The sequence below is a fragment of the Cricetulus griseus genome, chromosome 2 (assembly GCF_003668045.3).
Source record: "Cricetulus griseus strain 17A/GY chromosome 2, alternate assembly CriGri-PICRH-1.0, whole genome shotgun sequence".
Lineage (NCBI taxonomy): Eukaryota > Metazoa > Chordata > Mammalia > Rodentia > Cricetidae > Cricetulus > Cricetulus griseus.
The window spans coordinates 157,489,900-157,516,557 of record NC_048595.1 but is presented as its reverse complement, the minus strand read 5'-3'; the positions used below and the strand labels follow the sequence as shown (position 1 = coordinate 157,516,557).

General features: G+C 40.0%; 1 protein-coding gene across 1 annotated transcript in view; it reads left to right on the top strand.

Moving 5' to 3' along the window:
• Positions 1-26,658, top strand: part of LOC113833778 (oxygen-regulated protein 1) — a 195,675-nt gene that overhangs the window by 152,488 nt on the left and 16,529 nt on the right. Inside the window, exons 19-21 of the mRNA XM_035439017.1 lie at positions 13,320-13,452; positions 14,075-14,226; positions 16,828-16,982. Coding sequence (XP_035294908.1) covers positions 13,320-13,452; positions 14,075-14,226; positions 16,828-16,982 — 440 coding nt within the window. The remainder of the gene's footprint in view (positions 1-13,319; positions 13,453-14,074; positions 14,227-16,827; positions 16,983-26,658) is intronic.

Here is a 26,658-nt window from a genome sequence, read left to right as displayed (position 1 = left end):
TGTTTTGTACATTAGTCTCTAGAGAATCTTAAGCATTGCCATTCATCCATTGTTTTTAAAAATAGTAATTAAACCCTTAGTTGTTCTTAAATTTCTAAAGGAAACAGCAAATTATACTGGAGTAAAATGATATAGTTGTGTTATAGAATGTCTCTACTTTAACATCTATATCTGTCACTGATTTCTTTACAGTGTGTGATATGTCATTCAAAATATTTGAGCTTTAAAATTTGGATGGCACTGGTAAAATTTGACAAAATGTATTTCTGCTTTAAGTATTTCATAATCTTATCTGTGATTTTCATTTTTGTATCTTTGGTTTTATAATGAAGGTGAATGAGAAAATGTTAAGTTTGCTGAGATATTTGATGAATTTTTGTGTAAGTTGTACTCATTACTACTTGTGTGCATGTGCATGTGCATGTGTGGTGTGTATGTCATAGTGTGTGGATATCAGAGGGCTATTTTGTGTTAGATCGCTCCTTTCACCTTTATGTAGTTCCAGGGATGAGATTTGGTCCCTTGGCTTGAGTAGAAGATTTTCACTTGTTGGACCATCTGTGCACCCATGAATCATGCTTAGATCATACCCATACCCACCACAAAAAAGTGCAGTTTTATAGCATGGCAACAAGTGAGTGCATTGTAGTTAATGCAGAAGTCTGAGCAACTGGGAGAGCCCTGAATTATGGTCAATGGTCTGGAGACTGGGAGGAAATCATAAGCACTGAGAGACTTCAAAAGATAGACAGGAATGAACTTCTAAGATACAAAACTCATGGAGCCTTCAAACTCAAATCCCAAACAGAATCTGCTGCAGGCAGAGCCACCAAGTTTCGGGAACCAAGAAAGGGCCCATCCTTTCCCCTGCTCAGTGGTAAAGGCCTGTGTGAATAGTAGAGTAAAAGAACAGTAAATAACAGATTCAGCAAATGAATTCAGCACCTAGAACTGTAACTAAACACCAAAGTGATATGGAAGAAGGGTTATCTGTATACACTTTCTTTTCAGGTGGCTTCAACTTTATAAAAGTTGCAGTAATGAAAGCAGTCGCCACTTGTTAACCTGGTACCCATCTGCTTCTTCAATCTCTGTTATGACATGTGTGTTTTGTCATTTATAGGATGTTTTAGACCGGTGGCACTTTAGTCGTGGAAATATCTAACTCATCATAAAACTCCCAACCACAAAGTGTAGGATCCACTGGAGATTCTAGCTTGAATCAGTCATCACTGCATTGGTTGCCAAATAGTGAATTTCTGGTTACATTTTTGCTTACACATGTCCTGTCATTCTTCTTTGAAACAGAACTCTCTCCTTCCCTTGATTAAAAGTTTCATTCATTTATGTAGTCAGCTTTCCATATCTGTGGACTGTCTATGCACATTCAACCAACTACACATGGAAGACATTTTGAGAAAAAAAAGTGTCTTCAGTAAAATTCTAGTCTTCTTAGGTAATTATTCCTGAAATTGTCTAACAACTATCTATTGCAGAATTTCATTGTATTAGTTATCACAAATAATCTAGAAATTATTATGCTATTTATGAGAGTATAAGGGCTCTATGCAAAGACAATGTTATTCATTATATGAACTTAAGCATTCATTAATGTTGATATCCTTGGAGCCCTAGAACCAATTTCTGGCATATCAAGGGTGCCTACACTAGAAGATTCTTATTTTGATAGGCTTTCTCTGTTCTGGTTTTGATGCTAAAATTATCCTTGACCCTTTAAGCTTCTATATCCTTTTGATATGCTGTTATTCGGTTTATGAGAGCTTCTTAACTTTCTCACTTAAAAATATGTTTCAGACTTATTTGGTACTTTCTTTTGTCAAGGCTTTAGAATCAGCTATATTTCAAGCAACACTAGCAGAGAAGGGTGTTAAGATTGAACATTATTTATATGAGACAATCTGAGAAGTTATTTTCCACTAATGCCTAAGCTCTGAGGACACTTCCTTGATGGGAGAGCCTGGATGTGCTTTCACAAGATGCTCCCTAGTAAATGTTTCCATGGTGAAATGTGATAGCACACAGCTTATTATTCCTAGCTTGAGTGGGGCAAGGTACATAGTAGATACAGTAGAGTATCTTTGTTGCCTGATTGCAAAGAGATCTGTTTACCAATGCATTTAAAACTATCTTTATCATTGACAAAATATTTCTGAAAAAAATCTATTAGCATGACTGGGCATTGGTGGTACACATCTTTGATTACAGCACTCAGGATGCAGAAGCAGGTGAATCTCTGAGTTCAAGACCAGTCTAGTCTACAGAGCAGGTTCCAGGACAGTCAGGGTTATACAGAGAAACCATATCTCTAAAAACAAAATGAAACAAAACAAAAACAAGCAACACCTCCCCCACCCTTTTATTTCTACCTGACTCCATATTGGTAATTTCCCACTATAGACTATTTTAGGTTTTATTGGATATTTAAGTTTTTGAGTTTATTGTTCATGATTATTTTTTGTCCTGGGGCTGAAGCTTCAAAAAGTAGTAAGAAACATAGGGACCAATATTCAGAGACCATCTCTGTCTCATTAGTATGACAATTATAAAATGGAAAAACAACAGATATTTGTATGAATCTACTCACAATTAACATTACTTAGGTGTTTATCTCTTAGAAAATGAGATGATGAACATGAGATCCCAAGAAACAATTTTGATCTGGAAAGAGTGGTATGTTATTAGGGATTATTATGGTATATTTGAGAGAAAGTCATACATTTAATATGAGTGTAACCTTAGCTATGAAAATGATCCCAAATTAGAATGAAAATGGGTCTCATGGTCAGTTTGGAGGAGAAACAAGATTTATTAGTAAACAGAAATTGGAGGATGAGTAAACTTGAAGCCATAGTTAAAGCAATTTTCCAGCAAGAGCAGCTGGGAAGAACTCATGAAGGGAGGACCCTGGAGAGTAGAGAGGGGGGAATGAGGGCCCAGTTAGGGTAAATGGGGTAAATGTTTAGAGGTTGTATCTCTCAGTTATCAGTGATGGGGCATAAATTGTCATGAAATGTTTTTAGTCACACATTTAAGTGGCTTATTTGTCATTGCAAGTGCAAGTATCTGTTTCTGAAGTAGTTTCCTTTTACTTGAATGGTCTCTAGATGGAATGGATGCATGTCCCCTGTTCTTATTCAAGTAGATTCAGCTGACAAGTACAGAGGTCTTTTGCCATTATCTCTTATCACACTACTCAATTGTGTAGACACAGCTCTGTGCAAAATGTTTGCATTAGCTTTCGGACAGTCTTTTTGCTTGGTGTGAGTGCAGTGGACAATATGCTTTGCTCAGTGGCATAATTTGGTAATTTTAATGTCTTATCTATTGGTCTTTTAATATTCTTCCTTATATAGCATGGGCTAGTCATACTAACTTGATGTTTTAGGACAGATAATCCATGGCGATTTTCATTTCATACTTGAATATGTCACAGTTTGAGGAAGAGAACAATAGCTCAGTCCTTTGACTTTAATGATAAAATAAATCACAGCACAAACTAACAAATTTCACTCATATGTAAAATGTTTCAAGTATTTCTAGTGCATACATTATAAAGAATGATTATGCTTGATGTTTGGACTTGCCAAGATGACACAAGTATAGTTACTGTCTTCAAGAATTCATTCCATCATTGACATGTTACATGCTTAGACTATTCTTGAAAATACAATGTTAATTTTCATAAGCCAGTGACACTCTCTCCCTCTTGAAAGAGTTTTAGAAGAACTGAATTGATTCCTCTCCTGCTCTGAGGTTCTGAGTAGAAAGGGTGGGTGGCTGAGGTGTTTTAATCTAGGTTTTCAGTTCTATTGGTAATTCTGTTATTGGAAATGTTCCTGTGTCTCTCAGATATGTTTTGGAAATTTTTCTATATGATGTAATTTCTTAAGATAATCTAGAAATTAAAAGTTTCTAAGAAATAAAGTGATTTTTGTACAGCAATATTGTCTTGTAAAACACTTCGAATTTGAAGATATCCTTCATAAGGACAAGCTCTGCAATTGAGCTGCAGTTTCTCTTGAGGAGATTCCTAGACCTTTCTATTCATTTAGGAAACTAAAGCAAGTGCTGAATATTTTATTGTAAAGACAATGCTTATTTTCTGCATTCTGTTGTTTAAAAAGGAAAATGAATAGTGTAGACAGAGGTTCTGTCCCATCTGGTTCCACTGCCAATTAACCTCCTAAAAACACACTGACTCATATATTAATTATAAACTGTTTGGCTGATGGCTCAGGCTTCTTACTGACTAGCTCTCTCTTAATTATTTTTTTAATTTATTTATTAGTTCTAGTTAGGGAACAAGCTTGTTTCACATGTAAGTCCCTTCTCCCTCTCCCTCACCTCACCCCCATCCTCCTCCCCCACCCCCAGCATACCCCCCACTCCACCCACCACTCCCCAGGCAGGGTAGGGCCCTCAACGGGGGCTCTGCAAAGTCCACCAAATCTTCCTGTGCTGGTCCTGGGCCCTTCCCCAAGTGTCCAGGGCCAGAGTGTAACACTTCACGTGGGAATGTCTCTCAAAGTCTCTTCTTGCCTCTCTTAATTATTAACCCATAACACTTAATCTAGGTATTTCTACATGACTATCTTACCAAAGAACGTCCAGACCTTTAGCAGCTACATGACGTCTCTCCTGACCTCTCTCTGTGTCCTCTTCACAGAATTCTCCTCGTCTTGTAGCCCCACTTATACTTCCAGGATGGCTACTGGCCAATCAGTGTTTAATTCATCAACCAATAAGAGAAACATATATACAGAAGGGTATTCCCCCATTAAAATAGCTCATATTACAATGAAAACCTACTTCTAGAAATTAATGCTTTCCCCCCCCTCATTTGGCATTTAAACTGGTGCCAGAACTTTTTCCTCAGCTCCATGGTCTTATTCATACTTAGTAGCTCTATATCAGAGCTAGGACAAAAGTCACAGTGTCAGATCTTTTAATATCGATAGAACAATAAGAGTTCATGCTTCTGTATGGAGGCCAGGAGAAATACTATGTATGAATTAAAGAGAAGCTTTGTTTCTATGATGATCCATGGTAGCCTTTTCTGGAGTGAGGAAATCTGAGCATCTGCCATCATTAGGCCATGTCCCATGATGCTCCTTCCCCAGCTGGTACTGAGGCACCCCTTATTGTCAATAGCATCTGTGATTACTGATGAATGCATTTAGAACATGCTACTCTTTGGTGCAAGCCAGTGAATCTAGCCAGTATTTGAACTTCTAAGAGTTTCAAGATGATTAACAAATATATAGGAAACCATAAGATTAATGGATTTCTCAAACAGATACAACTGGGATCTATATTCATTCATGCTTATGCATGACAACACCCTGTGTACTATGGCTCATGGCTAGACCACTGGGAAAATATGTGGATGCCTTAAATATGTAGTGGTTCCTTTAAGTGGACATTTCTAAGGACAAAGCCCCATCTTTGAGTACATTATGTGTGGAAACTCCGCAGAGACATTCTTAGCACATGCTGTTTCTTCTTATTCATCTAATACCCTATGTTAGAGCATCTCACCACTGCAGATTTCCTTAGTGTTGGTGACAAGAGGGCTCTGAGGTATCACTTCATAAAACTTGTCACCACCCAGCAAACTTCTTAGATTCTCATTCTTGTTCTGTGGATAAGGAATAGCATCCTAGAAGTAAAATGCCTTGTCTGAGCTTGTTCATGGCATTGTAGGATGGTATGTGGTATCTCCAGACTTTTATACACTGATCTCTGTTACTCACCTCCCAAACTAGAACTTTCTGTCACATGAAGACAGATTTTGTCAGGCACGTAAGATTCCACCATTAATTCAAATTTGGAGAACCAACCAGACTCTGCCTGTGACGGCCTTACATGGTTGAGTTGCATCTGGAGGACACTTAGATTTCTTGTGGCACACCTGTCTACTACTGATGAGAAGGTATTCACCTGAATATGGTTTTCTAAACTTGAGGAGGCTACTTTCTTAGATATCATAGTTTACATAAGGCCTTTGGTGCTTCTCCAGTCACATTTCCAGGATCCTTTATTGGCAGGCCATAAAAAGGCCTCCTGTTGTTAAGGAACTTCCAGTGATGTTAATTTCTGTCCCACAGTGGGAAGCTTAATTATTCAGCTGCAAAATACTTTGCAGTAACTCTCAGCATGCTTATTTAATTCAGTACACATTTATAAAACTCTCAAAAAACATAAAAAATAAAAGTGTACATATAAAAAAAGAGGATATGGGGCTGGAGAGATGACTCACTGGTTAAGAGCACTGGGTGCTCTTCCAGAGGACCTGAATCCAATTCCCAGCACCCATATGGCAGCTCAAAGCAGTCTGTAACACCAGTTCCAGGGATCCAACATCCTCACACAGAAAAAACATTCAGGGAAAACACTAATGTGTAGTAATCAAAAATGAATACATTGTTTTTAAAAAGAGGACATGAATTTTGGAGGCATGAGGAAAGGGAAGGCAGACATTGGAAGATTTAGGTAGGAGGAATTAGGAGTGAATATGATCAAAATATATTGTTGAAATTTTGGAAGATTACAAATATATTAAAAACAAATTCAATTTGGAAAAGATTTAAAAAATTGGTAAAATATCAAAATTAAAATTTAAGGAGCGGCCACCTACTCCCTGACATTCTGACTGCTGAAGGCCTTCAGTGTAGTAGGAGATATGCGGCATAGGGTTACTTGTATAGTAGGAGGTCTGTGTCATAGGGCCATCAGTGTACAAGGGGGTCTGTGTCATAGGGCCATCAGGTACAAGGGGGTCTGTGTCATAGGGCCATCAGTGTACAAGGGGGTCTGTGTCATAGGGCCATCAGTGTACAAGGGGGTCTGTGTTATAGAGCCATCAGGTACAAGGGGGTCTGTGTCATAGGGCCATCAGTGTAATAGGAAGTCTATGGTATTATACACTGTTATACTTTTCTTTCTTATTGACAACAAATATTAGGGGCATTTTGAAGGTTTGACTTCCTTTTACACATTGACCATCTGTTCTTGTCAGTGCCCATGCTATTATAACAGAACAGTAATCTAGGTGATTGAATTGATTCTAATTTAACTTTTGAGTAACTTGGACTCAAAAGAAGGTTCCAATAACTGAACATCATCTGACAGAAATTAACTCCAACTGTTGAGGAAAGCAAGACTGGAATGCATTTTAGCAAGTGCTATCAAATAAAATTGATTACTTTTTAATCTTTCATTTTTTTTGTATTTCCTTCTCTGGAATTCTCCTTGTTTCATATCAAGTTATAAATTTTAAAACTGAAGTCAAAGGTATAAACAATGTTTAATTTCTCACAACTTAACACTTTCTAAGGCTTCTGTAAACTGTAAGGCACAATTTTAACTGTGCTCTATCCCATACATTCTAAATACCAAGTGAAATCGTTAAGTAAAACTCTAGAGAATTCTTCACTAGGGACCCAAGCCTGCTTCTCCATCAGGCTTACTTGCATGAATAGATGGTGTTGCCACCCAACCTGCAGTCCATCTCAGAAACACACATTCTTCTGAGTTAGTTACTTCTCTTGTTTCCAAAATCCCAGGAATCCCAGTAACCTCACTGCTAGAGCATATCTCTATTATGTATATAGTTTTCCATTCAATTATCATCATTTTAGTCCAAGTTCCATTTTAATTTTCTTTCTGCTGAAAGTCTCCTATATGGCTTCACTTTCTTTTCCCTAATCATTAGCAAGCAAGAGAGAGAGAGAGAGAGAGAGAGAGAGAGAGAGAGAGAGAGAGAGAGAGATCACATCACCTTCATCCCCAGCTGGCCTTGCCCACCCCTGTGACATCTATGCCCTTGGTTACAGCATTCAAGCTTCACTGGTCTCATGCCCCAGACTGCCTGTGACTCAGAATTGAGAGTGAGCAGCCAGGGGCTTTCAGTTATATCAACCCTTTTTCTTTTCTATGTACCACAGTTCTTATCTAATGTCTTTGTATTTGCTGTCTGACCTCATTTGGAAAGTGAGTCACAGACTAGGAACTCTACCATAGATTCCAAACCTACATTAGGGCTGTTCTTCAGAAGTTGGGCTAATATTTGTGAAAATCAATAAGAAATTGATAAAATGTATATTGTTCACTTAGGAAATATTTATAAGATGTATGAAATACTTTGTAAGTTCATGTTAATGAAAGGGAAGTCATATAGTATTGCTTGGAATTCCATGGCTGAGCCATAGCCATGTATGATGAACAGGTAAAGGAACATTTTAGAAGGCCTGGCTCATTCATACTTCAAGAGGCCAGGCTGGCCTAGAGGCCCTTCTCGTAGTGGCTGTCTGCCTCTGCTACACACTGTTTTCATAAAGTGGCTGAAATAGAACAAAACTCTCTGGAAACCTCTTGATACTTTCGAGTCTTAGAATGTGTTATAGGTTTGGTGAATCTGTGTAACACTTTCATTACATGAAATGATAGCAGAATTGGTATGAACCCCAGGAAATCTTTAGATTTAACTGAATTACATCCTAAGTATTTATTTCCATTTCCTTTCATTTTTTGTTACTTCCTCACTTCAGAGTTCTAGAAAGAACCACTGAAAGAAAAGATCAAGTACTAACCTACAGCAGGAAAAATGGTTTCTGGCTCACTGAGCAGCAGAAAACCAGCTTCCTTTCTGAAAAATCTTTAGTCAAATGTTTAATCTCAGAAGATGCCAACAATTTATAGACACACTCTCGAAGTTGTGTTAGCTTATATGAAGCAAAGATAAATTTGTGCATTTGAGAGAGCTGTCATCTATCCCAGATCCCTTTTCCAGTGCTTGTAACTAAAGAAGTAGCATGAGGTGCAGGAGAAAATGTAAGTATTCAGAGCCTAAGGCTGACATTGCATCTGATTTGCAAGGACACTTAAAATGTTCTTCAAGAGCAGTTACAGCCTTATGACCTTTTCACATTCTGGCACCAGAAAGAAAACGTTAATTGCTGACCTTGGCAGTGGAACTCCCTGCCCAGAACCAGACCTTGTAGCATATCTTCCACACTTCAGATGCTCATAAAATGTGTTGGTGTGTAGTCAGCTTTATCCTTAAGGTTTCCTCTGAATATCACTCGGAAGACATTAGAAAGGATCCCCAAACATCCCAAACCAGATTGAAAAATTCCCATTTCATTTTGCATTTTAAAATAGACTTTGGATTTTTCTTAATGAAACACAATTTTCTAATTTTATTTATTTATTTTTATTTTTTTCATTTACTGAAAATAGCTTCTTTTCTTATACAATGTATCTTTTTCATTTTTAATTTTTTTTTTGATTAGTAACAAGCTTGCTTCACATGTCAATCCCAGCTCCCTGTCCCTCCCCTCCTCCCGCACCCACATCAGTTGGTATCATCCTTGTAGATCTCTGGAAATCTCCCTAGTGCCAAATTTCTCTTTAAACCTATAATGGCTCCCTCTATTATGATAACTCCTATCTTGCTCTCCTCTATTCTTCCTCCGACTCAACGTTCCTGCTCCCCCATGTCCTCCTCTCCCCTCCTCTTCTCCCTGTCTCTTTCTCCCAGCTCTCTCTCACCTCCCCCATGCTCCCAATTTGGTCAGGAGATCCTATAACATTCCCCTTCTCCTGGGGACCATGCATGTCTCTCTTAAGGTCCTCCCTGTTTCCAAAACTCTCTGGCAATGGGATTGTAGGCTGGCAATCCCCTGCTCCATGTCTAAAATCCATATAAGAGTTAGTACATACCATGTTTGTCTTTTTGTGACTAGATTACCTCACTCAGGATGGTTTCTTCTAGTGCCATCCATTTGCCTGAAAATTTCAAGATTCCATTGTTTTGTTCCACTGAGTAGTACTCCATTGTGTAAATGTACCACATTTTCTATATCCATTCTTCAGTTGAGGGGTATCTGGGTTGCTTCCAGATTCTGGCTATTGCAAATAAAGCTACTATGAACATAGTTGAACAGACATTCTTATTTATGAATGTGCATCTTTTGGTTATATGCCTAGGAGTGGAATTGCTGGATCTTGTGGTAGACTGATTCCCATTTTCCTAAGGAGTTGCCATACTGATTTCCAAAGTGGCTGTATGAGTTGGCACTCCCACTAGCAGTGGAGGAGTGTTCCCCTTTCTCCAATCCTCTTCAGCATAAACTGTCATTAGTGTTTTTGATTTTAGCCATTCTGACAGGAGTGAGATGGGATCTCAGAGTTGTTTTGATTTGCATTTCCCTGATGGCTAAGGATGTTAAGCACTTTCTTAAGTGTCTTTCAGGCATTTTAGATTCCTCTATTGAGAATTCTCTGTGTAGTTCTGTAACCCAATTTTTAATCGAATTATTTGGTGTTTTGGAGACTAGCTTCTTGAGTTCCTCATAAATTTTGGAGATCATCCCTCTGTCAGATGTGGGGTTGGTGAACATCTTTTCCCATTTTTGTGCCAATACCAAGTTGTTTTCATTACTATAGTTCTATAGTATATCTTCAAGTCAGGGATGGTGATGCCTCCAGAAGGTCCTTTATTGTACAGTGTTGTTTTGGCTATCCTGGGTCATTTGTTTTTCCATATAAAGTTGAGAATTGTTCTTTCAAGGTCTGCGAAGAATTGTGCTGGGATTTTGATGGGGGATTGCATTGAATCTGTAGATTGCTTTTGGCAAGATTGCCATTTTTACTATGTTGATCCTGCTTATCCAAGAGCATGGGAGATCTTTCCATTTTCTGGTATCTTCTTTACTTTTTTCTTTAATGACTCAAATTTCTTGTCATACAGGTCTTTCACCTGTTTGGTTAGAGTTACCCCAAGATATTTTGTGTTGTTTGTGGCAATTGTAAAGTGTGATGTTTCTCTGATTTCTTTCTCAGCCCCTTTATTGTCTGTATATATTAGGGCTAATGATTTTTTTGAGTTAGTCTTGTATCCTGCCACTTTGCTGAAGGTTTTTTTATCAGCTATAGGAGTTCCCTGGTAGAATTCTTCAGGTCACTTATGTAGACTATCATATCATCTGCAAATAGTGAAAGTTGACTTCTTCTTTTCCAATTTATATCCCCTTGATCTCCTTTTGTTGTCTTATTGCTCTAGCAAGAACTTCAAGTACAATATTGAAGATGTATGGAAAGAGTGGAAAACCTTGTCTTGTTCCTGATTTTAGAGGAATTGCCTTGGATTTCTCTCCATTTAGTTTGATGTTGGCTCTCAGTTTGCTGACTTATAAAATATATCCTGATCACAGTTTCCCCTTTGCCTGTTCTTCCCAGTGCCTCACCATCTCCTTTCTCCTCTGGATCCACTCCCTTTTTGTTTCTCATTAGAAAGGGACAAGCTTCTAGGAGATAACAACCAAACATGACAAGGTAAAGTATAATAAGATAAAACAAAAACCATCACCTCAAGGTTGGACAAGACAACCCAACAGAAGGAAAATAGTCCCAGGAGTAGACACAGGAATCTGAGACCCACTTATTCATACACTCAGGAGTTCCATAAAAACAAAAAGCTGAAAGCTGTAATGTGTATGCAGAGAACCCTGTACAGATCCATGAATGCTCTGTTCTTGCCACTTCTGTCTCTAAGCTCATCTGAGCTTTGCCCAGTTGATTCAGATAGCCTTGTTGTCCTGGTGTCCTTCATCCCCTCTGGCTCTTACACCCTGTCTGCTTCCTCTTATGTAGGGTTCCATGAGCTCTGAGGGGCTCTGAAGGGGAGGAATTTGATGGAGACATCTCATTTAGAGTGGTGTGTTCAATTCAAATCTCTCTCTCCCCCTCTGTCTGTCTCCCCCTCTCTCTGTGTCTCTCTAATGCCTAGTTGTGGGTCTATCTATGTATTTGTCCCCATCTGCTGCAGGAAAAAGCCTCTCTGATGATGGTTGAGCAAGACATCAATCTATCAGTATAGCAGAATATCATTAAGAGTCATTTTATTGTTACTCATTTTTTAAGACTAGTGTCATTTGGTTTTACCTTAGGTTTCTTAGCTATCAGCTATCTAGTTTCTGTCCTTTGGCCACCCAAACAGTGTTCAGTAAGGATTCCATCTCATGGAGTGGGATTTAAGTCAAATCAGACATTGATTGGTTATTCCTGCAAGTTCTATGCCACTATTGCCCTAGAATATCTGGTAGAGAGGAAATATTGTAGGTCAAAGACTTTGTGGTTGGTGTTTAGTTCTCTTTTGATAACCCTCAGAGTCTAGAAAAAAACATTTTGAGTGAGGTAAACCAGAATCAGAAAGATAAATATGGTATATATTCATTTATATGTCAATACTAACTATTAAGTAAATGATAGCCAACCTACAATCCATTGACATAGAGAGGTTAGGTATAGAGTAAGGGACTGGGGGCGGGTCGCACATGGATCCCCTGAAGGGGAAAATAGAATGGATTTTATGGGTGTACTGTGGGTGGGGTGAGATGTGAATTGGAGGATCAGATGGGGAGGTGACATAGGGTTAAGGAAGGGAATATAGGAAGAGACGGCTAAAATTGAGGTGTATTTGAGGGATAGTAAGGAAACCTAGTGCTGTGGAAAATCCCCAAAATATATTAAGGTGACCCTGATGAGGTCTCTTTAATAATGGGGGTGACCAAGTCCCAACTGGTCATCTCTTGTCACCAAATGAGTCTTCTGGTACTGGAACTGGGTGGCCAAAAACTCACACAACTCATGGACATTTGATCCCTTATGTAGTTGGGAAGACAAGCAATTGTGAAGTTCCATCTGGAAGACTTGTGCTGATTTGCTGGGATATGAAGACAATGACATGGAAAGTGGCCCAAAGGAGCAAGGCTTCTGATAATCTGCTACTGGGGAGGCAAGGGCCCTGATGCCAGGATGAGTGAGCAGCTTGGGGCTTCTTTACAGCTTGCGTGTGTTGGAATGCACTTGCAGGGCACTAGAAACTTTGTTGTATGCCTTACTTCGGTGATTAACAGTGTCACAAACTCTCCTTTTGAATTTCTCCAGTAGTTTGCTTTTTGGTCACTGACACAGGCAGAATTGAGATCTTTCCATTGAACAGAGTCCATTCCAAATGCCCAAGTTTCCATTGTATTGTCTTGTGGATAAAATTATCAGAAATTTACAAACATGCTTAGTGATGGTTAAAAGATTAATTTTTAAAGCTGAAAACAAATGATTTAGCAAAATATTTGCCAAATAAAGATCTGATCACTGATCTTAACAAGCCATTGCTAACAACCATCTCACTGCCACCACAGCGGCCACTTAGAACAATCTCCATGGTGGGTTTCGTATGTAGAGATGGATGAAAAATTATAAATCACTCAATTTGACCATTATTTTAATTCCAGGTAACAATGGAACATATGAAGAACAAGAAGACCCTACATTTTGATGCAAATGCAAGGCTGTCTCGGAATCACGCAAATGGGGACGTTGTTTGTGAGCTTCCTGTAATGAAAGAAGGAGAGCCTGTTTTTCCATGTGTGTCATTAATCTTTGGTAGCCTATGTTGCATGTGCCAACTACTTTATAGGTGCTTGTATCTGCTTCTGTACTATGCATTTGGAGGATAATTTTTCTGCTTCTCAGATTCTTGTTTCTCATTAAGAAGCACCATCCCAGTCATTGGTGAATACAGGATTAAACAGATCTCAAAATGGTTCTCATGCCCAGCAGTAGTCAGAAAAGCTAAGGCTGTCAGATAAGGAGCGTCACACATGTGACTTGTTTGGCTTTCCCAGAGTCAGCTGGCCACTCAGCCACCTTTGCAGCCTTCATTTATTTCCTCAGAACAGTTTGACATCATTTCAACATTAGGCATCATACATAAAAGCAAATCTCTCTCACTGCTAAGGATAAAATACCTTTCTATGCCATTTGCATACCAGCCTTTTAAGGATTTCTTTGTGTCTCCATTTGAAAAAGAAAATGTCTATTTAGAATGAAAATTAAACTCCAAGGACCAAAGGTTTTTCAGTATGAAGGAAATATAGATAGATTTGCCAAGTGAGGTTTTATAGCTACTGCCTGAGAACATGTAGATCTAGGCTTGAATCTAAGGTGATAAATTTCTTCTTGATTTCTCTCCCCATTGCTTTGGCAGTGGTAAGATACCATGTTGATGTGTATACTGGGCAGTTGAAACAAGCAGAAACAGAGTCTGAAGTCTACCTCTGTCTCTACGGGGAAAGGGGAGACTCGGGTCTTCGGCTGCTGCACAGATCCAACATGCCAGTGCGCTTTCAAAGAGGACAGGTGAGTTTGTGCAAAGCTCTCTCTGACGAGGCCCCACGAAGGTTAAATACTGAAGGGCTCTTGGCAGTCTTCCACTGAACTTTAGAGCAGCTGTAATTCAAGTGTCCTGACTTAACTTCCTCAAGGGCCTTGTTTTTGTTCATTTTCAAAGCTTTTATTTGAGATTGTTCTTGAAAAATCGATGGGGTGTGCTAAGTCTATAGTGAACAATACAAGAAAGAAAATACACTAAATTAGTAGTGTAAGAAAAGGAACAAACTGAGTTGAAAAGATTTAAAGGAAAATACTCATAGGCATGCCCCCAATGGACTCAAAGCATTGTTCTCGGTCAGGCCATGGCGTGTGCAACTTATTTTATGTACTACCACAGTGGCCTCCCTTTAAGACAACTAGAATGAAATCAAGCTCCATGTTAGGCCCTTTTGCCCTATATAAAAGACTGTAATTGAACATTTGGGATTTCTCTATGGGTGTCTGCAAATCCCTCAATTTCTAATACTTTTTGGTTGTGTTCGGGAAGAAGGCACTACTTGTAAGTGTAGGATTAATGTGAGGAGTTAGCTAAAGATGTATTCCTAAGAAAACGGTGCCTTGAAGTGTTTGATAGTGCTGTTCTCAGATTTGTGTGTTTGCCTAATGAGCTCTGAAACATCAGAGGAACTAACCTGTGCCTTTTACTCATGGATATTATAGAAGAGTTTCCACAGTAATGAGTAGCAAGATGAGTTCTGATTGGATGAGGCCAAAAATGCCATAGCAGAAATGAAAGCTTAAATATTATGCAATTAATCTTACTCTAAGGGCTCAGTGACATTGTCCTCTGGATTTGTGTAAGGTCCAGGCTCTCCCATCCTCTCACTTTCTGATAAGTGGTGGGGGCACCGACATTCCCACCTGACTTGCAGTGCTCTGAGGCAGCACAACATCAAGTGAACTAACCAAGATGCCGTGCTAAGCATTTACAAGCATCTTCATGACTGGTCTTCTTCAGTTCACCTTCATGGATGGCATCTCCTCCAGAGTGGGGCTGATGCTCTGTGGATTGAAACTGAACTTGAATAGGAGGTATAGTTGCATGCTGAATAAAGAGGAGTCAAAGTAGAAGTGCAATGGCATTATTTAAAGTCTAGAATCAGAGACAAATGTGTAAAAAGGAGTTCTTAAATAATAAATAATGGCCTGAATATTAAAAACCCAGAGACATATATAGGAAAATGCTGAGAGACTAGAGAGAAGGAGCAAGCCAAAGCCACCTTTATATCCTTAGCATCTCATCAGACAAGAGAGCGAGTTCCTGTTTCTACCTGCTTATATCCTCTCTCGGCCCAGCCATCTCACTTCTGTCTGTCTGTACAGACCTCCTGACCTATATGGTTAGCTAGTGGCAAGCTCCATCCTCTGATCTTCAGACAGGCTTTATTTGTACTAGCAAGATATCACCATAGAAATGGTTCATTGTAAACTCTATCCTTAAAAAAAATCATTTTCCTTAATGCATGATATTTCATAGACTTGAAAGTGTTAAGAAGCCAGCTAGCTCTGCTGTAATAGGTGACACTTTTCATTAAATATGTCCTTGAAAGCTTCGAAAGGTGTTCTGGACCGTGCAGGAGATTCACACCCCACTGAACTAGCTGCAGCTTTAGTCTGGATGAAGCAAGAGAAGGCTTCCATCAATACCAACCAACAGCTCGGACTTGGCAATGTACTTCCAGTGACTAAATTGAACTTTAACTTCGTGACATTGGAGACCAAAGCTAAGAATGCCTAGCCCTAGAAGGCAACACAGGCACACACACACACACACACACACACACACACACACACACACACACACACACACACACGTGTGAATTCACTTTTTTTTAAAAACCAGGAAATAGATTAACAGTAGCTAGCAGGCAACTGTCTTTTCTAAACATTTGTCAAATTTAATTAAACTCACAACCCTTTCCCCAGATAAAGCAGCAGTCTATGACGAAGGCCTCTTTACTCTTACCAGGAGAGTCTTTCACTGAGGTCCTGCATTGCTAAGGAATATCAGTTTGTCCTGACAGGATAAACTGATTCTATGTGGGAATGAGGATCACAGGAACATCAGTGCATCCTGACAGGATAAACTGATTCTATGTGGGAATGAGGATTACAGGCTGCACTGTCACAGCAAACCCCAGGGCACACTCTCTCCATTTGCAGAGGAAGGTGCATGAGAGGTGTTACTGCAGAAAGGAGGAAAGGGATGTGTGAGATCAAAATTGTCCCTTGTGCCTTCTCAGGCATCAATACTCAACATGCTGCCAGCTGCTTCCTAAGTAACTACATCTCAGGGTGGGCAGCCGGAGGCCCTTTGGTTGTGTTTTCTTTCAAATCTGAAAGTCCAATGAAGAAAATAAAATGGAAAAGAGAAAACAGCCAGAAATATATTTTAATAGATAGTAATTTGCTTATGTTTCCTCCCTCTATTGCCAATTTTGCTGTTAGTTGCAGTAACGTTCTCTCTCTTCAAGTGCTGTACTGCTCCTGACAGCCTTGGGCTACTCTTATTGCCAGCATTTGTCATTTACTGCATTCTACTTATTTCCACGGGGTTTTCTCCACCAGATTGATGCATTTCAAATAGAAGCAGTGTCTCTTGGCAACCTGCAGAAGGTGCTGTTGCACTGCGAGGCCAGTGACAAATCCCAGTACTGGTACTGTGAGAAGGTCATCATCAGAGAGCCAGACACAGCATCAGAATCCATCTTCACGTGTGAAAGGTAATCTGTGCTTGATGGTCTTCCAGAGAAAACTGCTGAGGCTGAGCCTGTGTGTGTGCCTGTCCTGCTCTCCCTAGGGTGGCTCATAATGGGCCATTCATCCATGACTCAGTAAATGCTCTTCATTATGAATTTAAGGAATTTTAGTCTATTTCCACTGTCTGCTCAATGTGTCATAAAAGGTCAACATTTAGCCCTGGAAAGCATTATGTGAATAGTCAGACAATGTGTTGAAATGTTTAGTAAAGTGTAGAGTTAAAACAGTTTTATGAGGCAATAATGAATGGAGCCTAGAGGGAAATTTCAGAACAGAATATGTGATAGACAGAGACATTCATCCCCAGGTAGGGTGTGCCTTCTTGAGTGCTGAAGGCAGCTCCCTCCATTCCTTACCTAGCACTGATTTAAGCCCAGAACTTCCTAAGAAATCCACACCTTGCTGAAAAAGCAGCACTTGTTTACACAAGAGGCAGCCTTGGTCTTCAAATGTTTGCCTAGGCTTTCTACCTCAAATCACCCAGCCTTAAAGATGACCATGTTAATTATTGTTTTGCTTCTCAGTCACAGGCAAGGGCCCAGCCCTAACTTCAAGAATGGAATGGAGCTTCTGATTGAACCCCAAAGTACTATACACACTGTGTGGGCCAGTTGTGGGTCTGATTTGAATTTTTTGTTTGTGGTGATAGAGATTGAATTTAGTGCTGCTCCTGCTGAGACAAGCCCTCTACTCCTGGCTACAGTCACTGCTCCATCTTGGAATTTTGAATATTCACTGTGCTGAGCTTTCCTAATAAAACAATCAGGAGAAATAAGCTAAGACAGGCAGAATGAATGCATTGGGAAACCCAAAGGCATGAGTATAGAGATGCTAAGACAATCTCAACTTTGAGTACCACCAAAAAAGCAGAACCCGAACTTAAGGAGGTGATGCAACTAACAAGAATAGCCGTGGAAATCTGAAGACAGCAGAGCACATAAGGGCAGTGGGAGAACACCAGGGAGCACTGCAGGGCTCTTCCTTTGCCTGCCTCTTGTCACTAAGGTTCCCTCTCCAGGGCCTTGGCTGTCTTCCTCCTTCTTTACCCTTACTGCCTCCACCATGACCAATGTTCTTATTTCATCAATACTAGATTATTGCAATCATCTTCTCATTAGGTTCCTTTTCTTCTTACTTACCCTTCCCACCACTTTCAAACCACTTATACCACAGAACTGGTTAGTGTTTGTCAACTTGGGGGGTCACATGGGAAGGCAGAATCTAAGTGGAGGAACTCTCTCCATTAGATTGGCCTCCAGGCACATCTGTGGGACCATTTTCTTGACTAAAGATTGACAAAGGAGTACCCAACCCACTGTGGGCAGTGTCGTCTCTGCACAGGTGGTCCTGGGTTGTATAAGAAAGCAGGCTGAGCAAGTCCTACGGAGCAAACCAATAAGCAACACTCCTCCATGGCTTCTGCTTCAGTTCCTGACTCCAGGTTCCTACCTTGGGTTAATTCCATAGTGGTCTGTAAGCTCTAAGGCAAATAAACCCTTTGTACTCAAGATGCTTTTGGTCAATGTTTTATTGTAGCAACAGAAACTTTACTACACCAGCCACTAAAGTTTCTGGCATTACTCAGACTTCACCTGAATTTTTCTCACTTATCTTTGTTGTAATTCGAATCTATACCTTTAATATTTTATCAGGTAGTTTTTCCTCTTACAGTTTTGGATTAAAAGGAGGGGAAATATTCTAAAAGCTGCATTTTAGTCATATCTCTCTGTGTTTTTGTTTTCAGCAATTTTAATTGCCTAATAAAAAACAAAGTTAAACAAAACAAATATACACGAAAACAACAACAACAAAAAACCATGTTGCTCTGTCTTTTAAAGGCTTTGTCCTCCAGCTCTGTCCCCAAAAACTTTCCATTTGCTTATATAACTATCCTCTTGCAAGATTTTGTGAAACAGGAACATGTTTTATCACTTGTAAACATTCTGTCTTACATGCCTTCTGACCCTTGGAGTGTGCCCTGCTTTACTTGGGGATGCCTGCTCACATTCTCCTCTCCCTATCACAAGTCCCCCCTTAAGGTCTTGTTCAGATTTAACCTTTAGCATGATGTGGTCAACTAGAAGCCACAGTCATCTCCATGTGATAGGGTCACACAGCACTGAAGACAGACAGCCTGCTCCACACTGTTTTCAGGCATCATAGGCAACCCTATCTTACACCGTACATCTGAGAGCTAGAGAGAGCCCTTCACCTGTCCTTGATTTTCATGTTCTTCCTATATTCTGTCATACCAGCCCTGGTGATTTCTTTAATATTCGAAGTCTTCTTACTTCTTATTTATGATGCTAACATAACATCATCTTGGAAGAAGGGATAATTAGTGCTAACAGAGTTGGAGCTAAAATAAGTTTAGTGACAACATACATGAAGCAACCAAAAGTCAGCTAAAAGATATGTGCCATACTGGCATATCAAATGCCAGTGTTTGATGCCCTGAACAGCAAATGCTAATGTTCAATGCCAAGAGCAGAGTAGGTCATGATGCCCATCCTTCCAGTACTCTGATGTGGGTCATCCTTCCAAACACCCATTCCTCCCCATTCTCCAGATATAAGTCTTTTGTTTTTTGTTTGTTGTTTTGTTTTGAGACAGGGTTTCTCGGCATAGCTCTAGCTGTTCTAGAAGTAGCTCTTGTAAACCAGACTGGCCTTTGAACTCACAAAGATCTGTCTGCCTCTGCCTCCTGAGTGCTGTATTAAAGGCATGCACCACCACCGCTTGGTCATCCTCCAGACATAAAGAAAAGAGGTGGGAGAGAGTCTACTTCCTCAGTTCTGAAAGGAGCAGGATCACAACTTTGGAAATGGAGCAAAGCACAGCAGAAGATCATTCAGAAGCCACCAACAATGGCCTCTGAGTAGTGTTCCATGGAAAGATGGAGTCTGGAAGGTTGCATTCAGGGTGAGAGGAGTCAGCGGCTCCACAAGGACTGGTCTATAAGGTCCTCATTTCCCCAGAGGAAGGAGCTGTGGAGGGTGTGCCTTGAGCCATTTTTTCTGAGTTGTGCGGACAGAAATGTGCAGGTAGACACATCACAAAGGGAAAAACAATATCATCTCAGTCATGAACCCTGGAGAATTCTCAGAGAGCAAGTGTGGACATCTGCATGTGGGTGAAGGATTGCCAGCTGCTCATGCCTTCTGAGAGCTAAGTGGAAACACTTAGGTAAAACAGAGCAGAGCTCATCGCGACTTTGCACCATAGACGCTTCCTACGAGTTTCTCATCATTATTCTTTCCCCTCAACACCCATGTCCTTATGGTTTCACTTTATTTATATGTCTAAAGATACTATTTTCTGCCATTTGTATGTGTAATATAGAGAAAAATACATACCACAGGATTTCTTTTTTTTTCTGCCAAATCTTTTTAAAATTTAAATTAGAAACAAGCTTGTTTTACATGTCAATCCCAGTTCCTTCTCCCTCACCTCCTCCCCTGCCCCCCACGGATCCCCTAACCCACCCATCCCTTTTCTGCTCCCCAAGGAGGGTGAGGCCTTCAAAGTCTGTCATATCATTTGGAGCGGGACCTAGGCCCTTCCCCATGTATCTAGGCTGAGAGAGTATCCCTCTATGTGGAGTGGGCTCCCAAAGTCCATTCCTGTCCTAGGGATAAATACTGATCCACTACCAGAGGCCCCATAGATTGCCCAGGCCTCCTAACTGACACCCATGTTCAGGGAGTCTGGATCGGTCCTGTACTGGTTTCCCAGCTACCAGTCTGGGGTCCATGAGTTGCCACTTGTTCAGGTCAGCCGTGTCTGAGGGTTTCTCCAGCCTGGTCTTGACCCCTTTGCTCATCACTCCTCCCTCTCTGTAACTGGAATCCAGGAGTCCAGCTCAGTGTTTAGCTGTAGGTGTCTGCTTCTGCTTCTGCTTCCATCAGCTACTGGATGAAGGTTCTAGGATGGTATATAAGGTAGTCATCAATCTCATTATCAGGGAAGGTCATTTAAGGTGGCCTCTCCATTATTGCTTAGATTGTTAGTTGCATACCCCATAATTTCTGTCATGTAGGCAGGTTTGGCCACTTAAGGTTTGGAATAACAACAACAAAAATATCCTAGTTGAATAAGGAAAATATCTGCATGACTTTATGACTAGATTTATATTTTCTTATTACTATTTGCATTAACTTTCTATGGCTGATGTATCAAATGGCCACAGACCTGGTACTTTTAAATAACATTAATTTAGGCATTTCAGAATTGGCTGAGCCATACTGCCCCTGAACACTGTGGGATCTTATTCCTGCTTGCCTCTTCTGGCTTCTGGTGGTTGTTATGATCCTTGATGTTCCAGGGATCTCAGCAGCATTATTTGGGAAACTATTGCCATGGTCATGTGACTCCACTTGGGGCATTTGTGTCTTTTGATAACACACTAGTCACTGGACTAAGGTCATCCAACTCCAGTGAGAACCTAATGATTTTGTTTGCAAGAGCCTGCTTTGAATAGTGGGAGGGTCCAAATGCAAGTGGATTTGGAAGGATTCGAATTCAGGATGCAACTGGAGAGAATCTTTCAACATATTGTTCACTGAAAGCTGCAAATTTCTTTGAACTACTGAATTTCATGCAGTATTTTGAGTGTTTGATCTTATTTGTAGTGGTGAAATCATTAACAATGAGTTATTATCTATACTTAATAGAAACATTGTGATTTCTGATATGTTTATGGTAAGTTAAAAGGCTTAAAGGCCAGCATATCAAGACTTCCATGGATACCATCTGCTGTTTCTAAGATGACTTGATACGAACTTGCAAAAACAAGTTATTTGAAATGAAAGGCCTACCTGTGGAAGGCAGACATGGGGATTATGAAGTTAAATTTGAAAACCTGACATTTAAAAAACTAAATTGACATTTCAAGGCAGAGCACAGCACCACCAGCCTTGTTGCCTCCAAACAACACTGTGAGCAGAGAGGCAGAGTGACACTCAGGCACATTAAAGAAACAGGGGGTTCTTTAGGATTAACAGCTCAGCTAACACCATAAAATCTTATGTCAGTTCAGCTCCTCCTTCCTTTCTTCCTCCTCTTCAACCATCACTCTCTCATCTTACTTTTTCTTTTCCTTCTTCTCTTTGAGAAAGGTTAAATGCACATACTTTGGGCAAACAGATTGATGACTACCTTAATTATTTTTTTCTTTTTTTTTCATTAGTTCAAATTATGAACAAGTTTGCTTCACATGCCAATCGCTTCTCCCTCTCCCTCCACTCCCCCAACCCTCACCACAACCCCCCACTGACCCCCACACAATCCACCCTCCACTCCCCAGGCAGAGTAGGGCTCCCCAAAGTCCATCACATGATCCTGGGCCAGGCCTAGGCCCTCCCCCATGTGTACAGGCCAAGAGTGCATCCCTTCACATGGGATGGGCTCTTAAAGTCCCTTCTTACATCAGGAAAAAACACTAATCCACTACCAGGGGCCCCCTAGAGTACAGAGGCTACCTAATTGACATTCATGTTCAGGGGTCTGAATCAGTCCTATGCTGGCCTCCCAGACAGCAGTCTGGGGTGCATGTGCTCTCCCTTGTTCAGGCCAGCTATTTCTGTGGGTTTCACCAGCCTGTACCGAACCCTTTGATCTTCATTCCTCCCTCTCTGCAACTAGGTTCCAGAGTTCAGTTCAGTGTATATCAGTGGGTGTCTGCCTCTGCTTCCATCAGCCACTGGATGAGGGCTCTAGGATGGCATAAAAAGTAGTCATCAGTCTCATTATAGGGGAAGGGCATTTAGGTTATCCTCTCCATCATTGCCTAGATTGTCAGTTCATGTCATCCTTGTAGATAACTGGAAATCACCCTAGTGCCAGATCTCTCCTTGGACCTATAATAACTCACTCTGATATGGTATCTCTCATCCTGCTCTCCTCTATTCTTCCCCCAACTCAATATTTCTGCTCCTCCATTTCCTCCTCTCCACTCTTCCTCTTCTCTCATTCTGGCAGCTCCCTCTCCCCTCCCCTCATGATCCCAATTAGCTCAGGAGTTCTTGTCCTTCCCATTCTCTGGGGTCCATGCATTTTTCCATTAGAGTCTTTCTTGTTTCCTAGTTTCTTTGGTGAAGAGGATTGTAGGCTGGTAATCCTTTGCTCTATATCTAAAATTCATATATGAGTGAGTACATACCATGTTTGTCTTTTTGTGACTGGGTTATCTCACTCAGGATGGTTTCTTCTAGTTCCCTCCATTTGTCTGAGAATTTCAAGAGTCCATTATTTTTTTCTGCTGAGTAGTACTCCATTGTATAAATGTACCACATTTTCTCTATCCATTCTTCAGTTGAGGGGCATCTAAGTTGCTTCCAAGTTCTGGCTATTACAAACAATGCTGCTATGAACATGGTTGAACATATGCCCTTGTTGTATGAACATGCATTATTTGGGTATATGCCCAAGAGAGGAATTGCTGGATCTTGAGGTAGACTGATTCCCATTTTTCTGAGCAACCGCCATACTGACTTCCAAAGTGGTCTTATAAGTTTGCACTCCCACCAGCAATGGAGGAGTGTTCCTTTTTCTCCACATTGTCTCCAGCATAGATTGTCATTGGTGTTTTTGATTTTAGCCATTCTGGCTGGTATAAGATGGTATCTCAGAGTTGTTTTGAGTTTCGTTTTCTGATGGCCAAGGATTTGAACACTTTCTTAAGGGTCTTTCAGCCATTTCAGATTCCTCTGTTGAGAATTCTCTATTTAATTCTGCACCCCACTTTTTAATTTCATTGTTTGGTGTTTTGGTGGCTAGCTTCTTGAGCTCCTTGTAAATTTTGGAAATCAGCCCTCTGTCATAGGTGGGGTTGGTGAAGATCTTTTTCCATTCTGTGGGCTGTGGTTTTGTCTTACTGACTGTGTCCTTTGCCTTACGGAAGCTTCTCGGTTTCAGGAGGTCCTATTTATTAATTGCAGACCTCAATGTCTGTGCTACTGGCGTAAGGTTCAGGAAGCAGTCTCCTGTGCCAATTCGTTCAAGGTTATCTCCCACTTTCTCTTCTAGAAGATTCAGTGTGGCTAGATTTATGTCACCATTTGCACTTAAGTTTTGTGCATGGTGACAGATATGGATCTATCTGCAATCTTCAGCATGTCTGAATCCAGTTGTGCCAGCACCATTTGTTGAAGATGGTATCTTTTTTCCATTGTATAGATTTAGCAACTTTGTCAAAAATAAGGTGTTCGTAGAGGTGTGGGTTAGTATCAGGGTTTTCAATTTGATTCCATTTGTCTATCTATTTTTGTGCCAATACCAAGCTGTTTTCAGAACTATGGCTCTATAATAGAGCTTGAAGTCAGGGATGGTGATGCCTCCAGAAGATCCTTTATTGTACAGGGTTGTTTTGGCTATCCTGGGTTTTTTATTTTTCCATATAATGATGAGTATCGTTTGTTCAATGTCTGTGAAAAACTGTGTTGGGATTTTGATGGGGATTGCATTAAATCTGTAAATTTCTTTTGGCAAGATTGCCATTTTTACTATGTTGATTCCACCTATCCAAGAGCATGGGAGATCTTTCCATTTTCTGGTATCTTCTTTAATTTCTTTCTTTAAAGACTCAAAGTTCTTACTGTACAGGTCTTTCACTTTTTTTGGTTAGTGTTACTCCAAGCTATTTTATGTTGCTTGTGGATGTTGTGAAGGGTGATGTGTCTCTGATTTCTTTCTCATTGAATTTATAATCTGTATATAGTAGGGCTACTTATTTTTTTGAGTTAATTTTGTATCCAGCCACTTTGCTGAAGGTGTTTATCAGCTGTAGGAGTTCCCTGGTAGAGTTTTTCCAGTCACTAATGTAGACTATCATATCATCTTTAAATAGTGAAATTTTGACTTCTTCCTTTCCAATTTGTATCCCTTTGATCCCCTTTTCTTGTCTTATTGCTCTAGCTAGAACTTCAAGTACAATATTGAAGAGCTATATAGAGAGAGGACAGCCATGTCTTGTTCCTGATTTTAGAGGAATTGCTTTGAGTTTCTCTCCATTTAGTTTGATATTGGTTGTTGGTTTGCTGTATATTGCTTTTATCATGTTTAGATATGTTCCTGTTAATCCTGTTCTCTCCAATATCTTTATCATGAATGGATGTTGGATTTTGTCAAAGGCTTTTTCAGCATCTAGTGAGATGATCATGTGGTTTTTCTCTTTCAGTTTGTTTATATGGTGGATTACATTGATGGATTTTCTTATGTTGAACCATCCTTGCATCCCTGGGATGAAGCAACTTGATCATAGTGGATGATTTTTCTGATGTGTTCTTGGATTCCATTCGCCAATATTTTGTTGAATATTTTTGCATCGATGTTCATGAGGGATATTGGCCTGTAGTTCTCTTTTTTAGTTGTATCTTTGTGTGGCTTGGGAGTCAAAGAGATTGTAGCCTCGTAAAAAGTTTGGCAAAGTCCCTTCTGCTTCTATTGTGCGGAACAGTTTGAGGAGTACTGGTGCTATCTCTTGTTTGAATTTCTGGAAGAATTCTGCAGTGAAGCCATCTGGGCCTGGGCTTATTTTGGTTAGGAGGCTTTTGATGACTGCTTCTATTTCATTAGGTGTTATAGGTCGATTTAAACTGCTTATGTGTTCTTGGTTTAATTTTGGTAAGCAATATCTATCCAGGAACCTGTCTATTTCCTTTTGATTTTCAAATTTTGTGGAGTACATGTTTTCAAAGTATGACCTGATGATTCTCTGGATTTCCTCAGTGTCTGTTGTTATGTCCCCCTTTTCATTTCTGATTTTGTTAATTAGCATGATCTCTCCTTGCCTTTTGGTTAGTTTGGATAGAGGTTTGTGTATCTTGTTGATCTTCTCAAAGAACCAGCTCTTTGTTTCATTGATTCTTTGTAATGTTTTCCTAGTTTCTACTTTATTGATTTCAGCCCTCAGTTAGATTATTTCCTGGCGTCTACTCCTCCATGGTGAGTTTGCTTTTTTTTGCTCTAAAACTTTCAGTTGTTCTGTCAATTCTCTAGTGTGACTTTTCTTCAGTGACTTCATGTGGGTACTTAGCACTATGAACTTTCCTCTTAACATTACTTTCAGAGTGTCTCATAAGTTTGAGTATGTTGTGTCTACATTCTCATTAAATTCTAGGAAGTCTAATTTCTTTTCTTTTTTTTATTTCTTCCTCAGGAATGGTGCAATTAGGTGTTATTCAATTTCCACTAATATGTAGGTTTTCTGCAATTTGTATTGCTGTTGAATTCTAGCTTTAAAGCATGGTGATCTGATAAGATACAGGGGGTTATTTCAATTCGTTTTTTAGCTGTGGAGGTTTGCTTTGTTGCCAACTATGTGGTCGATTTTAGAGAAGGTTCCATGTGGCGCTGAGAAGAAGGTATATTCTTTTGTGTTTGGATGGAATGTTCTATAGTTATCTGTTAAAACCAGTTGGGTCATAACTTCTGTTAGATCCTTTGTTTCTTTGTTAAATTTCTGTTAGTCTTTTCTATGGTGAAAGGAGGGTGTTGCAGTCTCCTACTATAAGTGTGTATGGCTTTATGTGTGTTTTGAGCTTTAGCAATGTTTCTTTTACAAATGTGACTGCCTTCGTATTTGGGGCATAGATGTTCAGGATTGAGACTTCATTTGATGGACTTTTGCTGTGATGAGTA